The 26,702-nt window shown below is 33.1% G+C and overlaps 3 protein-coding genes across 4 annotated transcripts; 2 read left to right on the plus strand and 1 right to left on the minus strand.

Moving 5' to 3' along the window:
- The first annotated feature begins 11,796 nt into the window (after window positions 1-11,796).
- LOC114176254 (cold-responsive protein kinase 1-like) lies at window positions 11,797-15,443 on the plus strand. Of its 2 annotated transcripts, none has more exons than XM_028061229.2 (7): window positions 11,797-12,150; window positions 12,779-12,887; window positions 13,171-13,283; window positions 13,586-13,796; window positions 13,910-14,147; window positions 14,719-14,869; window positions 14,956-15,443. In XM_028061229.2, exons 2-7 carry the CDS (start codon window positions 12,812-12,814, stop codon window positions 15,268-15,270), a joined length of 1,104 nt encoding a protein of 367 aa, XP_027917030.1. In that variant the 5' UTR covers window positions 11,797-12,150; window positions 12,779-12,811; the 3' UTR covers window positions 15,271-15,443. The 2 variants fall into 2 exon arrangements, with proteins under 2 accessions (XP_027917030.1, XP_027917029.1); XM_028061228.2 differs by having other exon boundaries at window positions 12,784-12,887.
- Window positions 15,444-15,914: 471 nt separating this feature from the next.
- Window positions 15,915-18,911, minus strand: LOC114174935 (clathrin light chain 1-like). The gene is made up of 3 exons (XM_028059668.2): window positions 18,451-18,911; window positions 16,667-16,820; window positions 15,915-16,580 (listed from the first exon to the last, which is right to left on the minus strand). The coding sequence occupies exons 1-3, from the start codon at window positions 18,780-18,782 to the stop codon at window positions 16,149-16,151; spliced, it is 918 nt and encodes a 305-aa protein (XP_027915469.1). The 5' UTR covers window positions 18,783-18,911; the 3' UTR covers window positions 15,915-16,148.
- Window positions 18,912-23,135: 4,224 nt separating this feature from the next.
- LOC114165564 (uncharacterized) lies at window positions 23,136-24,974 on the plus strand. Its single transcript, XM_085671512.1, has one exon. It carries the CDS (start codon window positions 23,136-23,138, stop codon window positions 24,972-24,974), a length of 1,839 nt encoding a protein of 612 aa, XP_085527638.1.
- The last annotated feature ends 1,728 nt before the right edge of the window (window positions 24,975-26,702 follow it).

Genomic DNA, 26,702 nt, shown 5'->3' on the forward strand with positions numbered 1-26,702 from the left:
ATTATTGTTATTATTTTGAATAAAAAATTAATATTTCTGATAAATGTGTTTTAATATTTGATAAACCCTTATAAATTGACTACTTAAATTTGTGTTAGCATAAGTAAAATTAAGACTAAAATTTCTTAAGTATACGATATTTTGTTCATTTTTTTTTACCGAAAAAGTGTGGTTGAAAGAAACGAAACTTTACAAGTTGTTAACCATATTATTTAGCAAAAATTAAAGTTGATTAATTTATTATTATTAGTTGTATTTTTATATTTTTTAATATTACTAATAAATTTAAAATATTTTCTAATGCTAAATATACTTTTTAATATTTATATTTTTCATTTTATAAAATATGTAGTTGGATTTTAGTGAAGATATCCTCGTGATTGGAATATGCATTAAGCTATTGTGAAATGAGTTTATATAGAAAACTTGATAAATACTTCTTGAAAAATTAAACTAATAAGAGAAAAAAAAAACTTATTTTATAAGTTAAGATTAATTTACGTACAATTTAAAAAAAATTAAATAAGTAATACAATAAATTATAAAGAACATCTATACATAAAGTTAATTTTAGTTTAATAATGGTTTTTTCTTGAAGTGATTATGGATAAATTTGTGTGAAGAGGCTCAAGGTTGATTTTATACGCGTTTGGATTTTTATTCCCTCAAATAATAACTATCTAATAAACTTTGTTAAATTTAAGACTAAAAAAAATTCATGGTAAAAGACTTAACAGATCAAGGATTATGATTCAATGTACCCATCTTTTTCTATATCTTATTAAGTCAATTGAAGGTTAAACTTAATAAAAAGTCAAACTTATGGTAACATATTTATATAGTACTAGGGTAAATATAGACGCTATCGCGTTTGTGTAGATGTATTTTTTGAATATGTATGATATTATATTAGTAGTTAATGATATTGTAATGTTAGTAAGTTAATAAACAAAATAAAATTATATTTATAAAAGATAAAGTGAAATGTACAGAGAAAATATGAAAAAATAATTGTTGATGAATAGGAGAAAAAAGAAGAAAGAGATAAATAAATAGATTTATAAAAACTTGTAAAAATAACCATTAATATTTTAAAATTTAACAAATAATTACATTATAAAAGGTAAAGTTAAAATTATGAAAAATGGATACAAAAGAGAGAATCTTCTTTATATATAATAATTATAGATAATGATTTGAAATTGTAACTAATTACAATCCCTTAAACACATGTTAAATTATTAGCACAAAAAATTTGTTGATTTATACATTGTGCCAAATAAATAAAAATATATAATTTATTTTCTTTGGATAACATATTTGTATTTGATACATATTTATTGTCGATACCTAATGAACTTTTCTATCTATAAAATAATAATACTTATATAATGAAATAATTTATAATTTTGGAGAATGTTCGCTATATATAATTTTATTTTAGATTTATATAATAATAAAAATATATTTATTATTTTTAAAAAAATATTATACATTTTTAATATATATATATATATATATATATATATATATATATATATATAAAAGTGCATCATAAAATTAAATCATTAAATAAATAGTTTAGTACAATAAGTATTAATATATATATATATATATATATATATATATTATTTTTAATAAAAAAGAAATTAAAGTATTAATATAATAATTTTAATTCCGCTATCTTTATTTGAATTCCCTGTATTGTTAATATGATTGAATAGATGTTTAGTTTTGAGTAACGCACACAATAATTATGAGAAAAATTAAATTTATCATGCAATTAAATTAATAACAAATTTAATATAAAACAAAAAATAAAAGATAAAACATTTTATTTATTACTAATTACATATTGGTTTTATTTTTTAATAAATAAATATGATAATTACCGATAAATATTTACGTATTCAAAGTTAAAAAAAATTAACAAAATTAATTGTTTTTCTACTTCACCATACTTAAAATAAAATATATTATCATTTGTAAATTTACTGTTACTAAAAAAAATTAGTTCTCGCTTGTTAAAATGATTATTTAGGTATGAATTATAAATGTACCTTTAGACGTATAATTTATTCTGGTTCTTATATTCTTTTATTCAAATTAATTTTAATATTCACATCTTTCACTAAATTTATTAAAACAATTTAAATATGTTATACGTAAAAATTTATATCATCTTCTTCCTTAGAATTTCTCTTATTATTATTATTATTTTTTTCTTTTCCCTCTAAGTATTTCTAATGTTCATAGGCTTAGGCTGTTGTTCAAATTTGAGTTAGGGTTGGGCGAGTTTCGTGGAGGAAGGAAAAAGAAATAGAAGGATTTAATTTAGAAGATGATCAAAATTTCTATGTATCACACTCTTCAAACGATGCTAAATTCAAATTTACATAAGGACCAAATTGGATGTATCTAACCAATACCGAAACTTATTTGATAAAAAAAACTAAAGTAAATTGTATAATAAATGTAGGACCAATTTACTAATTGAATTATTATAAATAATTAAAAAGAATATTTATTATATTTTTTCCAAAGTTGAATCTTGATTATGATTTTAGTGAGGAGAAGTGATAATTTAATTAATTCAAGATCTTCATACGTACCAGAATATCGGAATTAAAAATATTATAAAATATGGTATTATATACGTAACATATATATTTATATATAATATTAAAAGAAGTAGAAAGATTATTAAAAATTTGTATGTAAATAAAAATTATTTTACATAGAATGTTTTTTACTTTATCTTCTTTATCCGTAAATATATTTATTAAGTAATTGATCTAAACTAAACAACAAATCATGATACCCAATTGGGGTAGAAAAACATGATGGTTAGATTATTATTATTATTGTCCTAACTTGGTGGTTGATTAGACAAAAGTGTAATTGTGTTGACACGTGGCAGAAATTCATGATTCTTAATTAGAAGTTATGAAGTTTTAATTATCTTTGCAGTCTCTTTTCAATTTGGAAATTACGTATTGTCCAGTGCTATCTGCTGTCCACATACAGACAATTGACTCAGTGAATATAATCAATTTTTGAATGACTTTAATACAAATTCATTGGATTTTTCTTTTTTATCTTTTACGTGAATATACAACCAATAAATCGCTAATTATGATTATACAAATTGATTGTATCACAATATTTCATATGGTTTTAAATTAAAATAACTTTAACTCATTTCATGTTTTAATTTAATATCGGCATATAACTAAGTTTCAAAGTACGATAAATTTAAAAATTTTCATTAAGTTTTGTTGATTTATTAAGTGTTTAAAATTTTTATATTTTTTAATTAAGTTCACATTATTTATTTATTTATTAATAGAATGATGTGACTTTTATCAAATATTAAGAAATATAAAACTACATAATTAATATAAAAAAATATTACAATTAATATAAAATAATAAATAATTTTTATTATTTTAATTAAAAATGTGTTAAATAACAAGATCGTCTATGTTGTTATCAATGATATCTAACAGATATTTTTATTAAAACAATACAAGTCAATTAATATTTTACAATAATTTTGATATTATTCTATATTAATCATATTTTTAATATATATATATATATATATATATATATATATATATATATATATATATATATATATATATATATATATATATATATATATATATAAACAAGTAAATAAGATGATGAAATAATATTTAAAATGAGCTCAATAAAAAAAATAAAGACTTAATTAAAAACATGCATATTTATAGTTTGTTTATTTTTTATATATAATTTATAATATATAATAGCATTTTTGTATTATTATTTTGAAATATAAAAATATTTAGACAAATTCAAATATATCTATTATTAGATGAGTACAATTTTTTACTGATAATTTTGAATAGTCAAACTCGTATTTATGTTATCCAATGACTATAAAATGTTGAAATTAGATGAAACTATCATGAAAGGTAAAAGTGTTTTTAAAAAGTATTTGATACAAAATGACGTATTTAAATTCGAGATCTTTGATTAAACTTAAAAGAATTATGTTAATTAATTCACATTCAATAATAATTATAGTAATTGATATTATCATATAGTTGGTCAATATTTTGAAGAAATGTAGTCCTGTTGTATAGATTTTAATTTTAAGATTCCAATTCGTAGGAAACTTAAATGTTGGGAAAAGTCTGAAGAAATTGAAGCTTCTAGATTTTGTGCAACCATGACTATTGGATTCATATACGTCATGGTGACATCACCTTCGTCCAAATTTCAAAATTAATCTTCCATTCTTCACTCCAAATGCTTTAAATTAAGACCAACATGAATTAACACATTCTACACAATAAGTTAATATGCAAAATATTAAATTTAATGTTTGCCAGAATCTATCTAAGACTTCTCAACTATTAATTTTCTCAAATTTAGTACTTTAATTAGTTCACTTAAAAAAATATATACACTACATCGTATATCCATCCTCTCTTAATTTTGCTTTTAAATGAAATAATTTGAATTATTAAATTTAATAAGGTGATTGGTTGAAATGAATGTAATTTCAGTATAAATACATATAACTGTATATATGTAGAGAGATGTTTGATAAAGTTATAACTGTAACATCATTTAATATATGTTTTAAGATAATTGTCCCAAAAAAATCATAAGTATTTATAATATTTTATGTTTTCGTTAAATCTTCGTATTAGAAAATTAAATTTTGTTTTGTTTGCCAAGAAAAAATTATATATGATATGTAAATTTATGTCTACGCTATGTTATATAAATTGCAATAAACAAATTGATATATAACTAACTTTTAAAATGTAACAGATGTATTGTAAGAAAAACTACACACAAATATTACTTAAATTTAATAAATATACTCTTAATTATTGAAATGTAACCGAATGTGTTGTTAGTATGGTTAGTAGATTCATGGTGAATGCTAGATGTAATTGTAGGAAAATTTTGTTAAATAGTAGTAGGTGATAATAAAATATTGTCTTTTTTAGAGATATTATGCTTATAGGTATGTAGGTAGATAAGGTTTAGGGGGGATAATCTTAATAGAAACAATGACAAATCAAGAAAAAAAAAAGGAAGTGACACCTATGAATTTCGCCCATAAGACTCATAGGAAATAATGAAGAATGATCTTTGTCTATAGGACTTTCAGGGAGCAGTGATAAAGGTAACTATGTGTAGTTGCATCGTAGGTGTACTTCGCTAGGCTCTCGAGGAAAGTGATGAGAAGTGACACACATATACTTCACGGAGGCTTCTAAGAAGAGTAATGGAAAATGACACCTACGAGCTTTGTCCTATGGGAGTTTATTTGTAAGTTCAGTTGGAACCTAGTTTCTCAACACTGAGATCACTAGTGGTTGTACTCTTAATATTATAATTTGTTTTCTTTTAATTGTTGTGAGGCAACATGTTTTGTGTGTGTTTGTATGATATGTTGTTTGATTTTATGTTTTTTATTGAAAATATAGGACTAAAAGATTGTCCCCCAAATGTAACATCTTATTTTAATAACATAAACTACTATAATAAAACATTTCATTATAAATATTAAGAAAGTAACCTATCTAAGGTATCTCTTATATTGGTACAATCATTCAAAAGATATGACTATAATAATATAAGACATATACATCTCTAACTTCTATACCGTGGTTCTATTTCAACATTATAACTAACATGATCTAATATTCTCCCATGACTAGGACAACTGACTAGAATAACCTTTAAGATGTGTCCTTACACCTGTATCTTCATCTGTTCACACTGATAAGGTAATCATTGAAAAAAGAAAGAGACAACTACGCATAACACAAACAAACACAAGAGGGTAAACTAACTTGCAAAAAGAAACATCATATATAAATGAAACACATTGTATCATAATACAATTCACTCCAAACAATCACATTGACATAAATTGTATAACCAAAGACTTTCCTAGACTCAATTATTTGGATAAATGCATTGATATCAGATTCACTAGAGACATGCATTTGTGGTGACTTCTATTGATTTGAAGAGCCATTGTCAATGGATTTATTCCTACCATTCACAAGGTTAATTCCCTTCGCATCTTAGGCGAAGAAAAAGTTCTTAGATTAAAATCTCCTGCGATTCTCACCACATAACTCATTATACTCTATATGAGTGTGAATGCTTATTAGAGTGTTAGGATATCTCCTTGCTTGAATCCATATATAAATGCATACACTAAAGAAGCATACATCAAAAGGGCTTCCTCCACGAAATTCCATACATTCTCCTCATTTCATATCTTCAACATACATACTTTAGACTTCATATCACATTTTCTCAAGTATATTGCATAATAGGTTAACAACACATATACCAAATGTTTAGGATTTTAAAAGTAAAACCACAACTTCTAGAAAACTCTGAAAATTACTTTCTTACATTCAAATTAAATATAATTAAATAAAGAATTCAATGCAAAAAGAATCAACTCAATTGGGTAACCATGGAAAAAGTTATGCACCAAACAAGCAACAAAGGTCAAAGTTGTCAAAAACCTAAATTATAGGAATCTTACATGAAAAACTTCTCTCACTACAAATATTCAATTCAAGATCCCAACGGTCAAAACAAGAAATCATATGTCTAGGACCTGCTATAAAAAATTCAGTTTGATCCGACGGTTATTGAATTAGGAATCTGATTTACCCGATTGTTTCTGTAAAATTATATGATCCAAATCATATGATTAGGACGTGTTGTCAAAATTTTAGCTTTATCTGACAGTTAATTAATTAAGAATCTCATTTTTCTCAAGATGAATCTGAACAGGAACACCCAACTCACCTAGTGAGAGGATTGCTTGCCCAATGAGAAAACCCCTCTGGAAAAATTGATTTTGGAACTCACTCAACGAGTTGTTTGCTGGTCCAGCAAGTATGCACGATGTAGAAGCCAAATTTCCTAAAATTTGACAATACCAAATGACCAAAAACCTAATTTCATGTATCATACATGTTCCAAATACATCGAACTCGTGATAAACAACTCAAACCATCTAACATTACCACATTTGTAGTTCATACTATAGAAAGCCCCAAATTTCATGACACATACATATTAAGATATATAGTTAGGGATTTTTCATCACATACTTACAAGGAACAAAAATTAACAAACCCATTTAAGCTAATAATCACATGAATCAACATACAACCAAAAATCAACAAGAAAGTTCCTCATGTAGCAATTGGAATTTTAGCTTCCCTCACCTTAAACAATACTCTTGAGCTCCTAAACACTTTCCTACAACTTCCATCCACAAAAAAACCTAACTACACACCACAAAAGATCAAATCAATGATATAGGGCATGGTTTGACTCAGAACATGTAGGAAGTCCATCCTAGCATGAAGGAACCACATGCATCTTAAAAAAAGCTAAGAAAATGGAAAACACATATTCGACCCTAGAAAAAGTGTAATAAAGAAACTTACTCTATTCATGTTTTTGATCAGACAAGGTGGAAGAGCTTTCCATGGTGATTCCAACAGTAGGCCTTGAGGTAAGAATGAAGGAGGTAGGAGTGAGATATCAAGGAGAGAAGATTGAGGTTTTAAAGAGAAAACTGATTTGGGGAAGATGAGAACTGCGTTTTTGTTTTCTAGAGGGTGTTGTTTTTATTTTTAAGAAAGAAAAGGTTTTCACACCAAACATGTCCTTATATTGACCACTCTCTCTAATGTTGTGCATCTTTCTCAACACCTACACAATCATATGCTCTCGTGATAAATTATAATCAGGTGGAAACCACAACCACAAACAAGTGGGTGAGCTAACGTAAACAATAGTTGTCATAACAACAATTTTCATCACATTATAAGTTTAAATATATTTTTCAATAAAAATTATAAACTCAAAAAAGATATCATACAAACATACACAAAATCTATTTTCTCACACAATAGTATAACCACTAGTGATCTCAACGTCATAAAACTGAGTTGTAACTCTCACATGCAACTTACAAACAACTGTTCAACTTCCCTTGTTCTCCAGGAGTCTTGTTGACGAAGCTCGCAGGTGCAACTTTCCATTACTCTCATCGCGAGTCCTGACGAACTTCACCTTCGATACAACTATACAAAGTTACCCTTCACCACCTTTCTCTAAATCACCACACACACAATCATTTCAGCAATCATCCCCTTGCCTATATAGGGTTTCTCACGCAACATTAATACACCACCAAAACTCGTTATATATTCACAAATGAGATACAAAAACAAGTTAAACGATGTTGAAACAATTAAAATAGCTGAAAACAATTAGCTCCTCTCACAATACCAACAAAGACAAGCAAAAAAGAAGAAGAAGGAAAAAACACGGTTAAAACAGCTAAAGCAATTAGCTCCTTTCACAACACCAACACAAGCACAAGGAAAAAAAGGAAAAAAAACATGCTGAGATATTTTAAACAAAACAATATTATCATCTAAATTGGTGAATGAACAATATACATATAATGGAAAAGTTATAAAAATGTTTGTTTGTTTGAAACTACAATTTGTTGGAAAGATAGTTTGTAATCAATGGTGACTTTACTCACTACTCAAGTTGGGCATATCACACTTACAAAAGTGGTGAAAGAGACTCAATGGTTAAAGAGGGTGATACGAGAGTTGGGCATGTATAACTATTCTTTATGATAGTCAAAGTGTCATACTTTTAGTTGATCATTAGATAAATATATGATAGAAGAACCAACCACATGTATGTGAGACTACACTTCATTAGAGATGTTGAGTATAAAGAAGTCATGATTACAAAGGTAGCTTAGAAGGATAACCATTTACGAAAACTCTACCAAGACTGAGATTCAATCATTGCTTGGAGGAAAGGGTTCAATATGTTTTTAACTTAGACACGAAATTGGAATTACTCTTTGTATCAAACTTTAGAAATTAATGGATATAGTCATTTTACCCAACATTTTTAACTTTTTTTAAGTGTTAAATGATGTTTTAGGCTATCTTTTGAGTTCTTTACACCATGTGACACATTCCAGCTCAAATGCCAACTTGGAACAACATTTAACACATAAAAATAAGTTAAAGTCGTTGGGCTAAAAAGACTATATCAATTTATTTTTAAAGTTTAAGACCAAAATATATCAAAGTTTGAAATATAAATTTAAAAACTAAAAATATATTTAACCCTAAAGAAAAATTACAAGAAGCTTTTCCATGATTTGAAGTCAAGGTAAATAATTGTAATACATTAACTCTAAATCACAATCGTCTAATGAAAAAGCATACAAGACCATCTACTAAAAAAATGTAATAATGTTTGATTTAGTTAGATTGTCTATCGTCTACTACCTCTATTAGATAGTGTTTTGTCCTGAGAGGTTTTATATTATTCCTTTTCTATACTATATATATAGCATGCAAAACTCTATATGTAAATAACAAACATTATATTAAGTCATATTCTAATTATAACATTTTGTTATGATACAATTTTTTCTTTTATTCTTATTATTTGTATTTTCTTTTGTGATGATTTTTCTAACCCAACAAAATAATTTTTTCCTTAATTTCTCTTATTTAAATGTGATTTACTTAAATATTTAACTTGAATCGAACTTTGCGAGTAATTTCATTACTTATAACCTAACGATGGTAACTCCAATCCAATGACTTCAAATTGATAACTTTACATTCTTAAATTTATTAGGTCCGCCATTACTTTTTTGTTTTTTCTAAGAATGACTGTAATGTTGTGTTTGGATGAAGCAATTCAATAGGGTCATTGATTTCTTTGGAGAATTTGAAATTCTTTTTAATGAAATGCTTTGTTTGGATAGAGAAATTAAAAAGCATTTAAAAATGCATGCATTTTTTTGAAGTATTTCAATTAGATAAATTAGAAGAAATTCAAATATCCTAAAAAAAGGTGAAATTTGAAATTCTTCTCACTAAACCCTAAATAGATCCAGCAAACCCGACAACCATGACAGACTAGGCTAACCAGACGATCCATATGAATCAGACCAATCTGACGACACAAATGGGTCGAGCATGCCCAACGACCCAGACGGGTCGGGCATGCCCAACGATCCAGACGAACCGGGGTGTTCAGGTCAGCCCGACCCATTTGGGTTGTCGAGCCCATTTCCAAGTTTATCATGAACTCAAAACATAATTAAGCCTAAAATAAATATTGTTAAAATAAAATTTTATCTTATACAAAAAATTTAATTATTTTATCTAAACAAGAAATTGAAATGTAAGATATTTTAATTTCTTTATCCAAATAAGTTATTTAGAAAATGATGAAAATTTAATTGCAAGCAATTCAAATACAATCCATTTCAATTTTTCAGTATTATAGAAATGCGTCATCCAAACACAAAGTAAGTGTTTACCTAATGAAATGACTTTAAACTTTTCTGTAATATTATATATTATATCGATACAATTCAAACTATTAAACAATAACTTTTTCGATGTTTTCTTATGTTTATGGAATATTAATTCTTCTTATTTATATTTTATTTTCGGCAAAAGTTAATATGGTTTTATAATAAAGTATTTAACAGCTAATTAGTTAAGAATGTTTATCTTTATTTACGTAACTAACATACAAAATCTTGCTAATCGCTACCTTGTTAAAAGAAAAAAAAAATAGTACTTTCAAATAGTTGATAGAGTTTGGCAAAGTAAACTAAGATAAGATTTTATATGTTTGACATCTAACTAGTTTCGAGTATCCTTTTTAGGAATAAATACAAGTTTTGAGTCTTTATATTCCCCTTTAAAGTTAAGACGTGTGAATAATTTTCTTTATAGGACTTACTAGAAGTTTTATTTTTCCTCAACCATTAAGTTAATTTATACATTATTTAATTGATACAAACGTTTTTAATTTATATATACAAACTCGTTTTTTTTTTCTTGAAAAAAATATTGTTTTATTGTCATTATTTTTGAAAAAAGAATAATGTTACTTAATTAGTCATATAGTTGATTTACTTCCTTAGTTCTTTTTGTTTTTTTAAATAAAATTAGCGAAAATATAACATGCTATCGCGCCGGTGTGTTGAAATTTTCTTAATTTTTATAAATATTTAAATTAAGATGAATAAAAATATATAATTAATTTTGAAATAATTATTAAATATAAAATTTGAAAAATAATTTTTTTAAAAATAACGGTTAAAAATAAAAAAAACTTTTAAAATAACGATTAAAAATAAATTATTTATAAAATAATTAATTTTAAAAATAATAATTAAAGATAAAATTGAAATATCAAAATATAGACATTTTTTTATATATTGGTATAAATACACCTATTTAGCAACTCACTTTCATTATATAATATTATATATATATATATTACTTTTAATTTTTTAATAGTAATAATCTTAACTACAATGATTAAAAGAGGATAAAATAGTGGCATGACATGAACAACTTTTAAATTAGAAACTAAATAAATAAAAAAAGATTGTACATGACGGTAAATACTAACCAACAGGAAAACTTGATGTGATGAGACAAATTTTCTTCTATAACTTAAAACCAAAAAGTTTGAACACGAAGAAGTAATAAACACTAAGAAAAATAAGATGAAAAAGGTTATGCAAATAAATGTTAGAGGGTATTCATTTGAAAACCTTAATTAGATTATTCAGTTTATGAATTTGTAACGAAGACAAGACTTCACATCGAGAAATCCTTAGAAAAGGACCACATAGAATAGTAGAATGAATGCGTTGAGTTACACATTAATTTGGATGCAAAGAAAGAGAAAGAGAGAAAGAGAGAGTGATTTGTGTTAGTTGGAGAGAGTCTTTGGCAGCCTGGTGGAAGCGAAAGAAGAAACGGTCATTTGTGTGGCACAGAGTTGGACCAAAGCAAGTGAGAATACAACACAAGACAACACAACAACGCAACCATGAAAAGAAAAGAAACACGAACAAACAAACGCGCATTACTCGCTATCGCCGCAAGACCAAGCACACAACAGAAACCACTTCTTTTTAATACCATTCTTTCCCCTCTATCTTTTCAATTTTCAACTCCTTCCTATTTAACTACCTAACTCTCCTTAGACTATAGCATTTTCTCTTCGCTCCCAAAGGTGATCATACTTTTTCTTTTACTTTTCTCCCTTGTTTCCCAAAAGGGGTTTTCTCCCAAATGGAGTTCCTGTGTTTCGCATGTTAAAGCTGCAGTCTTTCTGGATGATAAGCTGAATGCTCGAGTCAGATTGGGATTATCAGCTGATCTGGAAATGGGGTTTTATCTTTGGAGTTCATTCTCTATTCTGCTTTTCTTTTCTTTTTTTGGGTTTGTGAAATTGGAAAATTATCCTTCAGTATAGTTCGGTGTTTTTTGGCTGTATAGAGTCGTCTGAAGGATCTAAATTTGATCACCGATTCAATTCAGCAGAAAAGAAATACAAGAATGGAACAATTGATAGGGAAATTGAAACAATTGACTTTTCTTGAAATTTCTGTTATCGAGTCCATGCAATTCGGTTTGGTTTGTGAGAATTTTAATATTCCTATTCGTGATATTTACCAAGTTCATCAATTCGTGTCAAGTTGTTGGACAAAGTCGTGAATAATCTCTGTGGAGCATGTTATTTGTTCTAGCTTGTTAAAGTGTGTGCTTGAGTTCCATGCCTTTGCATTGCTATATCTATAGTGTTTGCAATTGAAATGTATAAATTGCACTTTTCACTTATGTTGAAATATGGTAAATAGTGCAGAGTGCAGCAGTCACATCCCAGGATCATTATGAGTTGTGGCTGCTTTGGAGCCTCAACTCTTAAGAAGAAAAGGAATCCTTCTCATACTCCTAATGAGATTGATGGTGAGGGTGGTTGTTGATTACTTTTTTTGATATTCTGCAGCCTTTCAATAATGCTACACACTATTGATTGCAGGTTTCCTGTTCCTTTTATTGGCTTTAGTTGGAACACAGGCATAATTTGGGGATTTTTTCTAGTTTGGTTGTTTTTGATATGTGGTACAATAATGATGTTTAAAAGAGTTCTGGTATATATATTTAGGAATACTTTTATAACTACACTGTTTTGTTTTTCCTATATTTATCACTGTTTTGATTGTTATACACATAATCTTTTGTTTCTCAGGCTTTCCACTTGATAATGTTAAGAATTTTTCTGATAAAGACCTGAGACTGGCCACTGATAACTATCATCCAAGCAAAAAGCTAGGACGAGGAGGTTTTGGAACTGTTTACCAGGTATTTAAGTCACAGAATCTAGTATAAGTTGTAACATCATGGGAATTAATGTGCCTGTTCATCAGTTGTAACATTGCCAAAAAAGATTCTTTCAGTTCAGAGGTGTCTGTGCTACAAGAGGGCTATTTTTAATTTTCTCTTTTCACTTATATCTTTCTGTAATGTTGAAATAAGATTTCATTTGTTACTGGTTTAGCTTAGTTAAGCTGAGGTACCAAGAAGAAATAACATCACATTTTTATTATTTTATTCTCCTCTTGATTGTTATGCCTGTACTAAATATCCATGTTGAAATTTGCCAGGGAACCTTAAAAAATGGAAGACAGGTAGCAGTGAAGACACTTTCAGCTGGGTCAAAGCAGGGAGTTCGAGAATTTTTATCTGAAATTAAAACTATCTCAAATGTTAAACATCCAAACCTAGTTGAATTGGTTGGTTGCTGTGTTCAAGAAACTAATCGCATATTAGTGTATGAATATGTGGAAAATAACAGCCTTGATCGTGCATTACTTGGTAAATTTCCAAATGCTTTGGTGTGAATCATGGAATCACTAATTAAAATCCATGTGCAGATGATAGAATGAAACGATAACCTTTTGTTTTTTGTTTTATTGTACATTTTGTAGGTGCAAGAGGTTCAAATATCAGATTAGACTGGAGAAAAAGATCTGATATTTGCATGGGTACTGCTAGAGGTCTTGCATTTCTTCATGAAGAACTTGTGCCACACATTGTGCATAGAGACATCAAGGCAAGCAACATACTACTTGACAGACATTTCAAGCCAAAAATAGGAGATTTCGGGTTGGCTAAATTGTTTCCAGATGACATCACTCACATTAGCACAAGGATTGCTGGAACAACGTATGTTGTATTTCAGATTCATGGATAAATTTTTATGGTTTTTAAACTAATACCTATTTTTCTTACAGGATCTTGTATCTCAAGAGATATGATCATGGAAAAATCTATTTGTAGTTTTTATGAAAAGTGAAGAGGTTCACAACCTCTTGTTTGAATTATAACTAAAACTTAGATGATAGCATATCAAATTTCCTCACAGTTGTGTAGGAAATTTAGGTCAAAACATTTCTAGACCTGAGCATTACTGTTCACTGGTTCCTCAACCTATGCTCTACAACATCAATTTTTATGTTTATACTCAATGCTCCACAATTTTCACAAAGAACCTAGAAGGAACCTACGTATAAAGGAGGGTGGGCAAGCGCACCTCTTGGTTTTGTTAAAATTATTACCAAATATCAGAAGAAAATTTATTTTGCCTCCCTTAATTCTTTACTTTTATTTTAAAAGATTGCTGGATTGAGATTCAAATAATTTTTAATTGTCCGCACTAATTTAGGGTTTTAAATCCGATACTGCTTGGACAGTGGATCTGAAAAGTGTTATGACCTGCTTTGGTTTGAAAATGCAGTGGTTACTTAGCACCAGAATATGCAATGGGTGGCCAGTTAACCCTGAAGGCTGATGTATATAGTTTTGGTGTTCTCATTCTTGAAATAATCAGTGGCAAAAGCAGTGCAAGGACAAACTGGGGAGGGTCTAACAAGTTCCTCTTGGAATGGGTATGTATGTTTCATCTTCCCACATATATGCAACCTATGTGTTCATTGTTCTCAATTTGGACTTAATGATCTTTGCAACAAGACAGGCCTGGCAACTGTATGAAGAAGGGAAACTATTGGAGCTTGTGGATCCAGACATGGTTGAATTTCCTGAGGAAGAGGTAATAAGGTACATGAAGGTTGCTTTTTTCTGCACACAAGCTGCAGCAAGTAGAAGGCCAATGATGTCCCAAGTTGTGAATATGCTGTCGAGGAACACGAGGCTGAATGAAAAGGAACTAACAGCACCAGGGTTTTTCCAGGATTCAGGAACATCGTCTCAGAAGAAATCATCTTTTGAATCCACAAGCTATCAATTTAGCTCTAACCCTTCCAGTATTACTCACTTGGCCCCACGGTGAACCCTTCCACTAAACGTTTGATGTGTGAATTGCAGAGTTAAAAAAATAGTAGGAAAGAAAGAGAGAGAAAGTGAACAAAGAGGGATTGTCTTCTTTTTTTATTTTACATTTTTCTCTTTTTTGTATATTATTTTTTATAAATGTATTTTAATTTATAACGTGGGCTTGGATTAGTTTTCTTTTCTGAAAATAGGGTTTTATATTTTTTTTGGTAATAGATTTTTCGAAGTAATCTCTTTTTGACATGCGATAAGAAAATATCAATGTTTGTGTGTGTATAAACAAATTTCCTGTATTTTGAACTGGAGGCCGGCCTTGCCGGCCTTTTTTAAGTGTTTGGTTTAATTAATTTAAGAAATTATTAGTTCTTTAGTCAGGAGAACATTTTTTCAAAACTGTCATATTCAACTTATAAACAATGTCAAGCTCAGTTGTGAAAGGTCCAATCCATTGTTAAACCAGAATTAGACTAACGAAATTATGAATTTTGCCATTTAATTTCACATGACAATACAAGTCAAACAAATAATATTCGTCAAAATTGTTTACGATCTACGAAGAACTAAGATAATAAAAATATAAATAGAGAGAGAGGGATCAAAAACACAAACAATGAAAAATAAGAATACAAAGCAATAATCATAGAAGAGAAAAAATACTCTTTATTTTAAGATGATGTATTAAACCCATCAAGATATGAATTTCCAAGGTCAAATAATAGTCAATAAAGGATACAATTGATACAAAACCTCGAAGTTGAAAACAAATTGCACACCAAAAAAACCATAGAAGTATGACATAAGGATCCGTAAAGAATTGCCAGATGAATAAGGATAGCAGAAGAAAGATTGTTAGGGCTATAGTGTGCAAAATAAGGCTTATGTAGAAGCCTGCTCCTCAAGGGGTAGTGAAGCTTCTTTCTGGGGTAAATCCGCAGAACCGTTATTAGTGGTGGCATCCTTTGGTTGTGATTCAGGTGTACCTTCTGATGCAGATCCATTTGTTTTAGGTGCTGTTTCTTTTTTATCTTTCCCATCTTTGGGGTCTTTAGCTGGTGCAGGGGGAGGGGGAATCATGTGAGGTGGTGGTGTATGCTTAAGCTTCAACAATATCTGCCTCAGCCTAGAAAGATCTGTGGGTTTGCCAGGCTTTGGGCCTTGAAGAACTGTGATTGATGGCTTCTTATCCTGATCCTTTTTGGCTCTTTTCTTCTCAATGTTGGGAACCTCACGAGGAATTATCTCCCCTATAGCTTTCCAGTAATTTTTGTCAGCCTCTTTGTGGAATTTCTCTTGATTAGCCAGGTACAACTGCTCCATAAGTTTATTTCTGAAGTTATACGAACATAAAATGATAATTGCGAATATAGATTATATGTGTTGGGTCTAGAAATTACCTTTTCCCTTTCTCTGTTTTGAACCTTGTTGGTTTCAACATTAAGCTTCCTTTTCTCATAGAAAGCCACCTTATACTCCTCGGCTTCCTCAATAATCTTTATTCTCGCGTCCTTTTCCCTTTTCTCCTTCTCCTCAAGCTGAATGGCATTTTGACTGCAATGAATTCGCTTTTGTTAACCGATTGAGGAAAACATGCAATAGATCTTAAACATTAATTGGAAAAGATCAAAGAGCAAGCAAGACACAGAGTTACCGTAGGTTCAAGAATAGTTTTCGTCAGAAAATCATACAAACGTAATTTGTATTAATGGACACATTTAACATTTTTATATTGAGTATATTAATTAATAACATAATTGTTAGAAACGAGCTTTAAGCCTAACTCAACCCCAGACAACCGACTATGTGAGACTCTAAGTACTCTAATATATTAAAGGATGAGATTTAAACCTAACTCAAATCCCACAAACCGACTTGTAAAATGAGGTTTGCACCCACTTATATATTGTGAATTTGCCTTATGTCTAGTCGATGTTGGACTTCCAACAATAATTATATTTTAAAATTCCTTTTTATGCATTATATTGTCATCTTCCAGAATGCACTATGCAAAATAAAACACATCCGATACCAATATTTATAAAAGAAAAATTGCACTGTCATCAAGTATCTGGTTCTCTGATTTTATTGAGTAATTACCAACATCAAATTCAGGTTATTTACGAATATGAACTTGAAATGACAACAGCAGTTTATGAAATAAATTTTAGAAAAAAAAAAAAAACCCTACCTTAGTTGCGTGTAAAGTTATGCACCACATAAAAATTAACGTAAATATTAATATTTCATATTAAATTAGAATCCTAATTTCACCATCGGCGCCACTTAATATTAAAGCAAAACTTGAATTCAGCAGTTTATGAATCAAAACATCGTTAGTTTATCTTCGTTGAGCCTACAGTAGACACTCAATGCATGACGTAAAGAGAGAAATCAAACATTAGAAATGCAAAATAATGTACCACACTTATAAATAGATAGAATCAGTGTCAATGTAAACCTACGTAAGTATCAAAATTCATACAAGATGAATCTTACGTACTTACACTAGGTTATATTACTCCATGAACTACACAAGCAGAAGAAACGGAAAAGGGGGAAAATAAATAAATTCCGCTAGAAAAATGTGCTTGGGACGATTCCACACAATTCTTCCCAAGTTTGATCATCATCAGATCAGGTCATTTGTAAATTGCTTCCCTGGGGAAGAGACGATAATGGAAAATGGAACACTCAATGTAATGAACTGGAATACGATCATCTCACTTCAACCGCTCAACAAAGTTACTCGATCCTTCCACTATTTTATTAATGCAGACCATTCAGATAAACCAAACTGTAGAATTAGCTGACTGAAGTCCAAGCTGCATAGCATCCAACAACTTATATTTTCATGCGACAAAATTTACTCTCAAAAACACTAACCACTCAGATCCAACGTCCACATTACCAGTAAGGGACCATGGAAGATAAAAACCGGTGAATGCAAATCATTTACTCCCTCCCACCAATGCACAAAATTATACTAAGCGGAAAATCATGCAAATCAATCGCTCAAGTAACTATTCCAAGTAAAATAGGATAAAAAAACTACATCAATTCGCTTCTTCCTATCCCCAATCCTAACCGAATAGATCTAAGCGAACTCAAACAAGATCTGAAAATTCACAAAACGAACGAACTCTTAAAACTTAAAAAAAGGTTTAGACAGAGAGAAAGTTACCGGCGCCACTCCCGAAGGACGTAGCCTTCCTCCGGCTCCATTTCTCCCGGTGGCGGCAGCACCGGTCCGTCGGAGACAAAGACGCCGTTGCTATAGCCGTTTTCGGAGCCATTTTCGTTCCCATTCTCGACTACGTCGAAGGGAGACTGAGTGTAGCCTGGATCGGGATCGCTGAAGCCGAAGATCTCCGGCGAAGCCGCCGCCACATGGTCGATGGGGACGTCTTCGGCGGGGAAGGTGGAGAAATCGCCGTAGCCGGAGAAGGTGTCTGCGGCGGCGGGGGCGGCGAAGTGGTCATCGTCGACGGTGAAAACGTCGAAGGTGGAAGACATGTCTCTTAGATTTTTCTCTGAAGAAATGGGTATTTTCTTTTTCTCCGTACTGTGAAGCGCTTTGAACGGAATAGAGAGAGATCAGTGCGAAGCACAAACACTTTTGTTACTTCTGCTTGACTTTTCAAATAATTAACGGAGAAAAGAAAAGTATCCAAAATATCTGCCATTATGTCGAATTTAATTGAAATGTCTTGTATCAATTATATTTTAGTTCAATTACACAGATTATTAATTTATATATACTAACAGTAAGAATGAGTTGTTTTTTCACTATGGTTTAACTATAAATTGTTATTTAATTTATTTATTAACCTTTATAATATCATCACTTAAAATTTATATTAGTTCACATGAAATCGAATTTCCTAATCTCCTATTCTATAGAGCGTGAATGGACACGCCAACAATATTTTAATATATATGAGCATAACTTTAAAAAGTAATGATAATTATTTTCGCATTTTTTAAATCTTAGAAAATAATATAATTATATAATGTAATTGAAAAGTTTTAAAAAATTATTTTAAATATATTTTCATTTATAGTATGAAAGAATGAAAATTAAAGTTGAAAGATTATGTCTGGGTGACAAAAAACCCGGTTTGACCTATCTTGTCCTTAGCTCACAAATAATAGATTGGGATTGACTACGGATGTTAACGGGGCGGGTAGAATACGAATATTAGTTTTTTTGCCTGTTGGATAAATTTTTGTCACGTACCCGTACTTAAATCTGTTCGGGTATACATTCACATATTTTTGTAATATTCATGGATATCTCCGGGTATCTGCAGGTATGTTCAAAAGAAAAAACTAATACTTAATACCATATTTTAACCGTAAATTCGAATAAAAATACAATGTATAACATTCATAAATTTCAAACAAAGTGCAAATAACTCATTTAAATAATATTGAATGACAGTTTACAAATAAATGAAGATTTTTAAAAACTAATTAATAAAAAATAACCTATTCAAATTAATATTTTAATCATGTTTTTTTTAATTTAAATTAGAGTATGGCGGGTACGGATATCCACAGGTACGGATATTATGATATCCGTACCCGTCCCGTTGACATGCGGGTATAAAAAATACAAGTACCTATTACCTGCGAGTATCAATATTCATTTGCTACTCATGAAAAATTTTATCCACAAATATTTTTGACATACCTAGGTTGGACCGGCCTACTAATAAAAAATGCGTGAAAAACTATAATCTATCCCACCACAAAATTGGTGACAGACTCCACTTTTTATTTATTTTTAACTTTTTTTTAAATTTATTTAAATTTTTATTTATAAAATTTATTTATATATATACTTATAAATAAATATTTAGATCATATAAATATTTTTTAAATTTATAATTGGTCAATTAATATCTTTAATTATATAAATTAAAATAATAATTATATTTATATTTAAATTTCTATTATTATTAATAATTAAAATTTAATTTATAAGTGTTAAGAGTTTAAATTATAAAAGTATTGTTTATTTACATTAATATAAAATATAATATTATGTATTATGTATAAAATAAGAAGATCGGTTCAGTGACTTTTTGGAAATAAGTTTCGTAATTTTACTATTGAATAGTTAATTTTAATTTTCAAAAAATAAAATAAAATAAACCGGTTAAAAGTTAAATAAAGTTACTTGACTCAATCCGTCCCTATAAAACAAATAGTTATATTTAAGAGTATGATATATTTTAAAGGTAAAGTAAATAGTTGACTTAAATATCTTTTTAGTCTTCATTCTCGTAGTGTTTATTGTGGATGATCCTCATTTTTACCAAATGTTTAAAATGGTCCTTATTTTCGCAATTCGTGTTTCAATTAGTCATTTTCTGTTACGTTGTTTAAATCAGTAACGGAGCACTGTACAAGTGACACAGTTTATATTACGTTGTATTGTGGTGTATTACGTGTACAATACAAGTGGATTATTAACGTTAAAATTTCAATTTTGGGCAAAATGTGCAATTAGGTATTGTCGCTGCAATTAGGGATTGTCGTGGGTGGGAGGCGATTTCTGCATCTCCGATTTGCAGAGGAAGCAATTGGACGTGGTGATTTCTTCATTCGATTTTAATTTTCCAGATAATCATCATCGATGAGGTAAGTGCTTTGCTCGGGGGTTTAGGATTTTTGGGATTGTGATAAATTTTGCATATTTCAATCAGTTGGGTTTAGGGTTTTCGTGATTATGTTTTGGGATTTTTTTGTGGTTCGAATGTTGTGATGTTATGCATGGCGAGGTGTTACTTGCGTGATTTTTTGTAGTTTTTGTTTGTAGGTGTAAGCCTTTTTTTTTCAGTGTTATAAAGTTTTGGGCCTGGCCTTTTCGGAGGCCCAAGGCCAGCCCTTCAGTAGGACCCTATACCCCATTCAGTTGTCTCATTTGATTCTTGTCACCTTTTCAGAAACAACTCTCCTCTCCATCCCATAACTAAAACAAGGAGCTCTGCTAGGGCACAGAGGAAACTCCATCTTCAAAGCTAAGCTCAGTGTTCTTCTTTGGTAAGTATCTCGGATCTTTTATAGCCTTCCTTTTTCTCCTTCTACCTTCTTCCAGTTGGCGTTTGGTTGCGGTTAGGATTCCATTTCTCACTCTCGTTTTGGGTCTTGGGGTTTCCATTTCAGCTCACCTTTGTGATCCGTAGAGCTGTTGTGCCAGGTTGCATTTCCTGGGGTTGCTGCTCTTTTCTCGTGTCTAGAAAAGGTAAGGGGAGCTAGATTTAACCGTTCATTTTGTTGTTGGGTGTCTTGTTGGTTTGTTCCATGTTTATGAGCTTCAGAAGCATGTTTAATCGAATGAAACTTAGTTGCATGTGTTTTTGGGCATTGTTTTGGGCTGTTTCTGCTACTGCATGTATGCTGACAGTGGTGAGACCTGTTAATCTCGCCCAAGCGAGCTAGTCTCGCCTAGGCGAGAATAACAGGGCTTTTGCTTAGGGTTTTGCCTCGAGAACTCGCCTAGGCGGCCATTTTCGTTTCTGAGCGACGCCTAGTCTCGCTCAGGCGAGAAGGCCTCGCCTGAGCGAGATCTCGTGAAACCTCCACTGTCGCGCGTCTCGCCTGGGCGAGAATTCGCTGTTTCTATGAGGACAGCATCTCGCCTGAGCGAGTTCGCGAAGGCGTGCTCTGTTTTCCTAGCTGTTTGGATGGTTTGTTGCATGCCTTGGTTAGGTTATCCTTTCTAAATAAGATGTACATAAATATGCTTGGGTGTTTGAATTTTTTGTGAGTTTAATTGGCATGATTGGTATGTGGTTTATCATGGATTGTGGGTTTGTAGTACTTGACGTGAGAATTGGATCAATGACCAAAATGAGCTGGGGAATTGTATGAGAAACATGATTCTGATTGTGAAATAGGCGTAATTCCATGAGTCCCGTGGGGAGACTTCATGGTGGCGTGTAGTGTATATATTAAGATAAGGATTCAAGTAAGGACTGCATCCCGAAACTCTGAAAGGGTCAGTGAGTCTCAAGTAGAGCAAACTGACCCAAGTGGTAAGAGTAGCGGGAGGCCCTAGTCTATGGCAGGATAATGGCCCTAGACGTTTAAAGGCTAACCTTGTGCGTGGTAGGGTGAAACCCATTGGCAATGGCTCTGCAGAGCAGTAGAGGCCGCCACAAGTGCAAGCGTCCAGTGAATCCGATCTTAATATATGTATCCGGATAATCGAGTCACAGTGTTTTGCTTGCTTGTCATAATATGAATTATGTGCCTCTGTGTGTATCTCTGGGAATGTTTATGCACTTATTCCTTTATACCATGATGAGTCTTATATTGCACTAGCTTACCCTTGCATTCTGTGTTGTTTCTGTTATGTTTTCTCTTTTGCGATGATCACCTTCTGGTGGGAGCAGATGGGAGGGAGGCTCGAGATGGATCCGGGGGACGCAGCGGTGAGCCCTAGATTTCCCTGTCTGGATGTCTTAGGAGTAGTTTCATGGCCATGAGGCCTTTTGTATTAGTTGCCTTAGTGGCAACCCTTTTGCAAAACTGTTGCACCCTTTTAAATTTCCTTTTGCTTAGGACTATGTGGTATGCCTAAGTTTCCTTTAAGTATTTCCGGATGACTGTAATAGTTACCTTTCCTACGATTTATAATTCTCTGAGTGCTTCCCGTTATTATAAACTTGTGACGTTTTATTTAGTAGTTTAATCTTTCTAAAATGGGATGTCACACTTTTATGGTATCAGAGCCTTCGTTCCTAAGTGTCTGTGGGTTATGTGTTTGCTTAGCTTTTGTTCTACCCTCCTTGTCGTGTTTAGGTGAGATTCCAGTCTAACCCAATTTCTAATGGTGCTTTCTGTGTGTCCAGTGTTATGGCACCCCCGCGTATCGCTCCTCCTCAACCCCCTCAGGGCGACGGACAAGATCTGGCTAGGGCGATTGAGGCAATGGCTGCGGCTTTGACTCAGCAAAGCAATGCCATGATGCAACAGCATGAGGCGGCGATGCAGCGCCAGGAAGCCTCTCTTGAGCAGCAGAACTTCATGATGCAGCAGATGGAAGCTGCTAGGCAGGCTGCAGAGGACGCTCAGAGGCAGCATGTGGATGCTCTCCGTCAGTTAGGGGAGAATGCTGCTGGTGCTCCGATGTATGGTCCTCATCCCCAACCCCCACCCCCTGAATGGAGTTTGGAAGACTTCTTGAAGCACCAACCTGCCAAGTTTGATGGTAAGAAGAGTCCCGATCAGGCGGACCAATGGATGAAGGACATGGAGCATATCTTTGACGCCAAGAGGTGCCTGGATGAGAGCAGGCTTGCTTTCACTGTCTACATGCTCACTGGAGAGGCTGAGCATTGGTGGGCCAGCATGAAGCTGGTGATGGAAGAGAGGCACGAGGATATCACATGGAGAGCCTTCAAGAGGAGGTTCTTGTCGGAGTATTTCCCTGATAGCGTGAGGTACGCTAAGGAGGTAGAATTTCTCCAGCTGACGCAGGGAAACAGGTCAGTGGCCGAGTATGCCGAACAGTTCAAGCATCTGGGGCGTTTCTATACCATGCCACTAGATGACGAGTGGCGTTGCAGGAAGTTTGAGAACGGTCTCAGAGGGGACATCCGCTTGATGGTAGCTCCACTGTCCATCAAGGACTTTGCGGCCTTAGTGGAAAAGGCCAGGGTCATGGAACGTATGAAGGTAGAGGTGGAAGCTCAGCAGCAACCACAACAGAGAGTTAGTGGACCGTCTGGGTCCAGGCCGAGGGTTGAAGAGAAGAGGAAGCCATATGCTAGGCCCCATCCACAGCCACAGGGATCTAGAGGTTTTTCTTTCCCGCCCGGCAGGATACCGTGTTATCATTGCGGGGGACCGCATGCGAAGAATTTCTGCCCTCAGCTACCAGGTTTCCGCAGATGCAACCTTTGTGGCAGGGGAGGCCACTTTGGCAGGGATTGTCCTTCCAGGAGGGGGGCAGTAGCACGACCTTCATCACACACTCCGAGTCAGAGTTCAGGCCAGACTCAGCAAAGAGGAGGAGGCAGCAGGCCTCAGGCTACAGGCAGGGTTTTTGCTATGACTGGGTCAGAGGCAGCAGGTTCAGGTAACCTTGTTATTGGTTGTTGTGTGATATCTGGCAAGTCTTGTTGCGTGCTTTTTGATTCTGGAGCGACACACTCATTTGTGTCAGAGTCTTGTGTGCGGGAGTTGAGTCTGCCGGTGTGTGAACTACAGTTTGATCTTGTGGTATCGACTCCGGCATCTGGGTTGGTTAGGACTTCTTCAGTGTGTTCTAGATGTTCAGTTGAGGTAGAGGGGCGCATATACAAAGTCAATCTTATATGCCTCCCCCTGCAAGGGTTAGATGTGATCTTGGGAATGGATTGGCTATCTGCCAATCATGTTCTCATAGACTGTCGGGAGAAGAAGCTGTTATTCTCAGACTCAGAGGAGCCTGAGTTGTTGTCTTCTCATGGGGTTATGAAGGAAATCCAGGGCGGCGCACAGTGCTTTATGGTTTTTGCCAGGATGGAGGTTGAGAAGGAAGAAAGGATAACAGTGATACCAGTGGTCAGAGAGTTTGAGGATGTGTTCCCCGAAGAGGTACCAGGTTTGCCCCCGAGGAGAGAAGTTGAATTCTCTATAGACTTGGTACCGGGAGCCGGCCCTGTGTCGATAGCTCCCTACCGCATGCCCCAGCGGAGTTGGTGGAGTTAAAGAAACAGATAGAGGAATTGCTAGAGAAACAGTTTATACGGCCAAGTGCTTCGCCGTGGGGAGCGCCTGTCTTGTTGGTAAAGTAGAAGGATGGTGGCTCAAGGCTGTGTGTGGATTATAGGCAGTTGAACAAGCTGACTATCAAAAACAAGTACCCCTTACCGAGAATAGATGATTTGATGGATCAGCTGCATGGGGCGTCAGTGTTCTCCAAGATTGATCTCCGGTCAGGTTATCATCAGATTCTGGTGAAGGCAGAAGATGTTGAGAAGACTGCTTTCAGATCTAGATATGGGCATTACGAGTATGTTGTCATGCCATTCGGTGTGACTAATGCCCCGGCTTTGTTCATGGATTACATGAACCGGATCTTCCGCCCGTTTCTAGATAAGTTTGTCGTGGTCTTCATAGACGACATTCTCATCTACTCCAGGACGCATGAGGAACATGCCGAGCATCTGAGGATAGTGCTTGGTATCTTGAGGGAGAAGCAACTGTTTGCCAAGTTGTCAAAGTGTAACTTCTGGATGAGAGAGGTGCAGTTCTTAGGGCACGTGATATCAGCTCAGGGTATAGCTGTGGATCCAGCTAAGGTAGAGGCCGTGATACAGTGGGAATGTCCCAAGTCAGTGACGGAGATTCAGAGTTTCGTGGGTTTAGCTGGCTACTACAGGAGATTTATAGAGGGGTTCTCCAAGATAGTGGCACCCTTGACACAGCTAACCAGGAAAGATCAACCGTTTGTATGGACTGATAGATGTGAAGAGAGCTTCAGGGAGCTTAAGCAGAGGTTGACGAGTGCTCCAGTGTTGGTAATCCCAGATGTGAGTAAACCCTTTGAGGTTTACTGTGATGCCTCTCATCAGGGCCTGGGGTGTGTCTTAATGCAAGAGAGGAAGGTGGTGGCTTATGCTTCAAGGCAGTTGAAGATTCATGAGAAGAACTACCCCACTCATGACCTAGAGTTAGCAGCGGTGGTTTTTGCTTTGAAAATATGGAGGCACTACTTGTATGGTGCACAGTTCCGTGTGTATAGTGACCACAAGAGTTTGAAGTATCTCTTCGATCAGAAAGAGCTGAATATGAGGCAAAGGCGGTGGATAGAGTTTTTAAAGGACTACGACTTCGAGCTTCTCTATCATCCAGGGAAAGCGAATGTGGTGGCAGACGCATTGAGTAGGAAGACAGTGCATGTGGCGCACTTGATGATAAAAGAGATGGAGTTGCTAGAGAGCTTCAGAGACTTGAAGCTACAGTTTGAGTTGGAGCCGAAATTCATTAGGTGTAGTACCTTGGTTATATCTAGTGACTTCTTGGGCTTAATCAGGGAGAGGCAAGCAAGGGATGTTAGTCTACAGAAGGTAAAAGAGTTACTGGGATCAGATCAGGCCAAGGAGTTTGCCTTGGGCAGTGATGGTGTGTTGAGATTCAGAGGCAGGGTTTGTGTACCAGAGGATGTTGAGTTGAGGAAGTTGATCCTTGAGGAGGGACACAAGAGTCGTCTTAGTCTGCACCCTGGCATGACTAAGATGTACCAAGACCTCAAGGAAAACTTTTGGTGGCAGGGCATGAAAAAGGAAGTTGCACAGTTTGTATCGGCCTGTTTGACTTGTCAAAAGGCGAAGGTGGAGCATCAGAAACCCGGTGGGACGCTTCAACCCTTAGATATTCCGGTATGGAAGTGGGATAGCATAGCCATGGATTTTGTTACCCACTTGCCTCGCACCG

Source organism: Vigna unguiculata, chromosome 3 (genome assembly GCF_037176805.1).
Source record: "Vigna unguiculata cultivar grain cowpea cultivar isolate G323 ecotype 2 chromosome 3, ASM3717680v1, whole genome shotgun sequence".
NCBI lineage: Eukaryota > Viridiplantae > Streptophyta > Magnoliopsida > Fabales > Fabaceae > Vigna > Vigna unguiculata.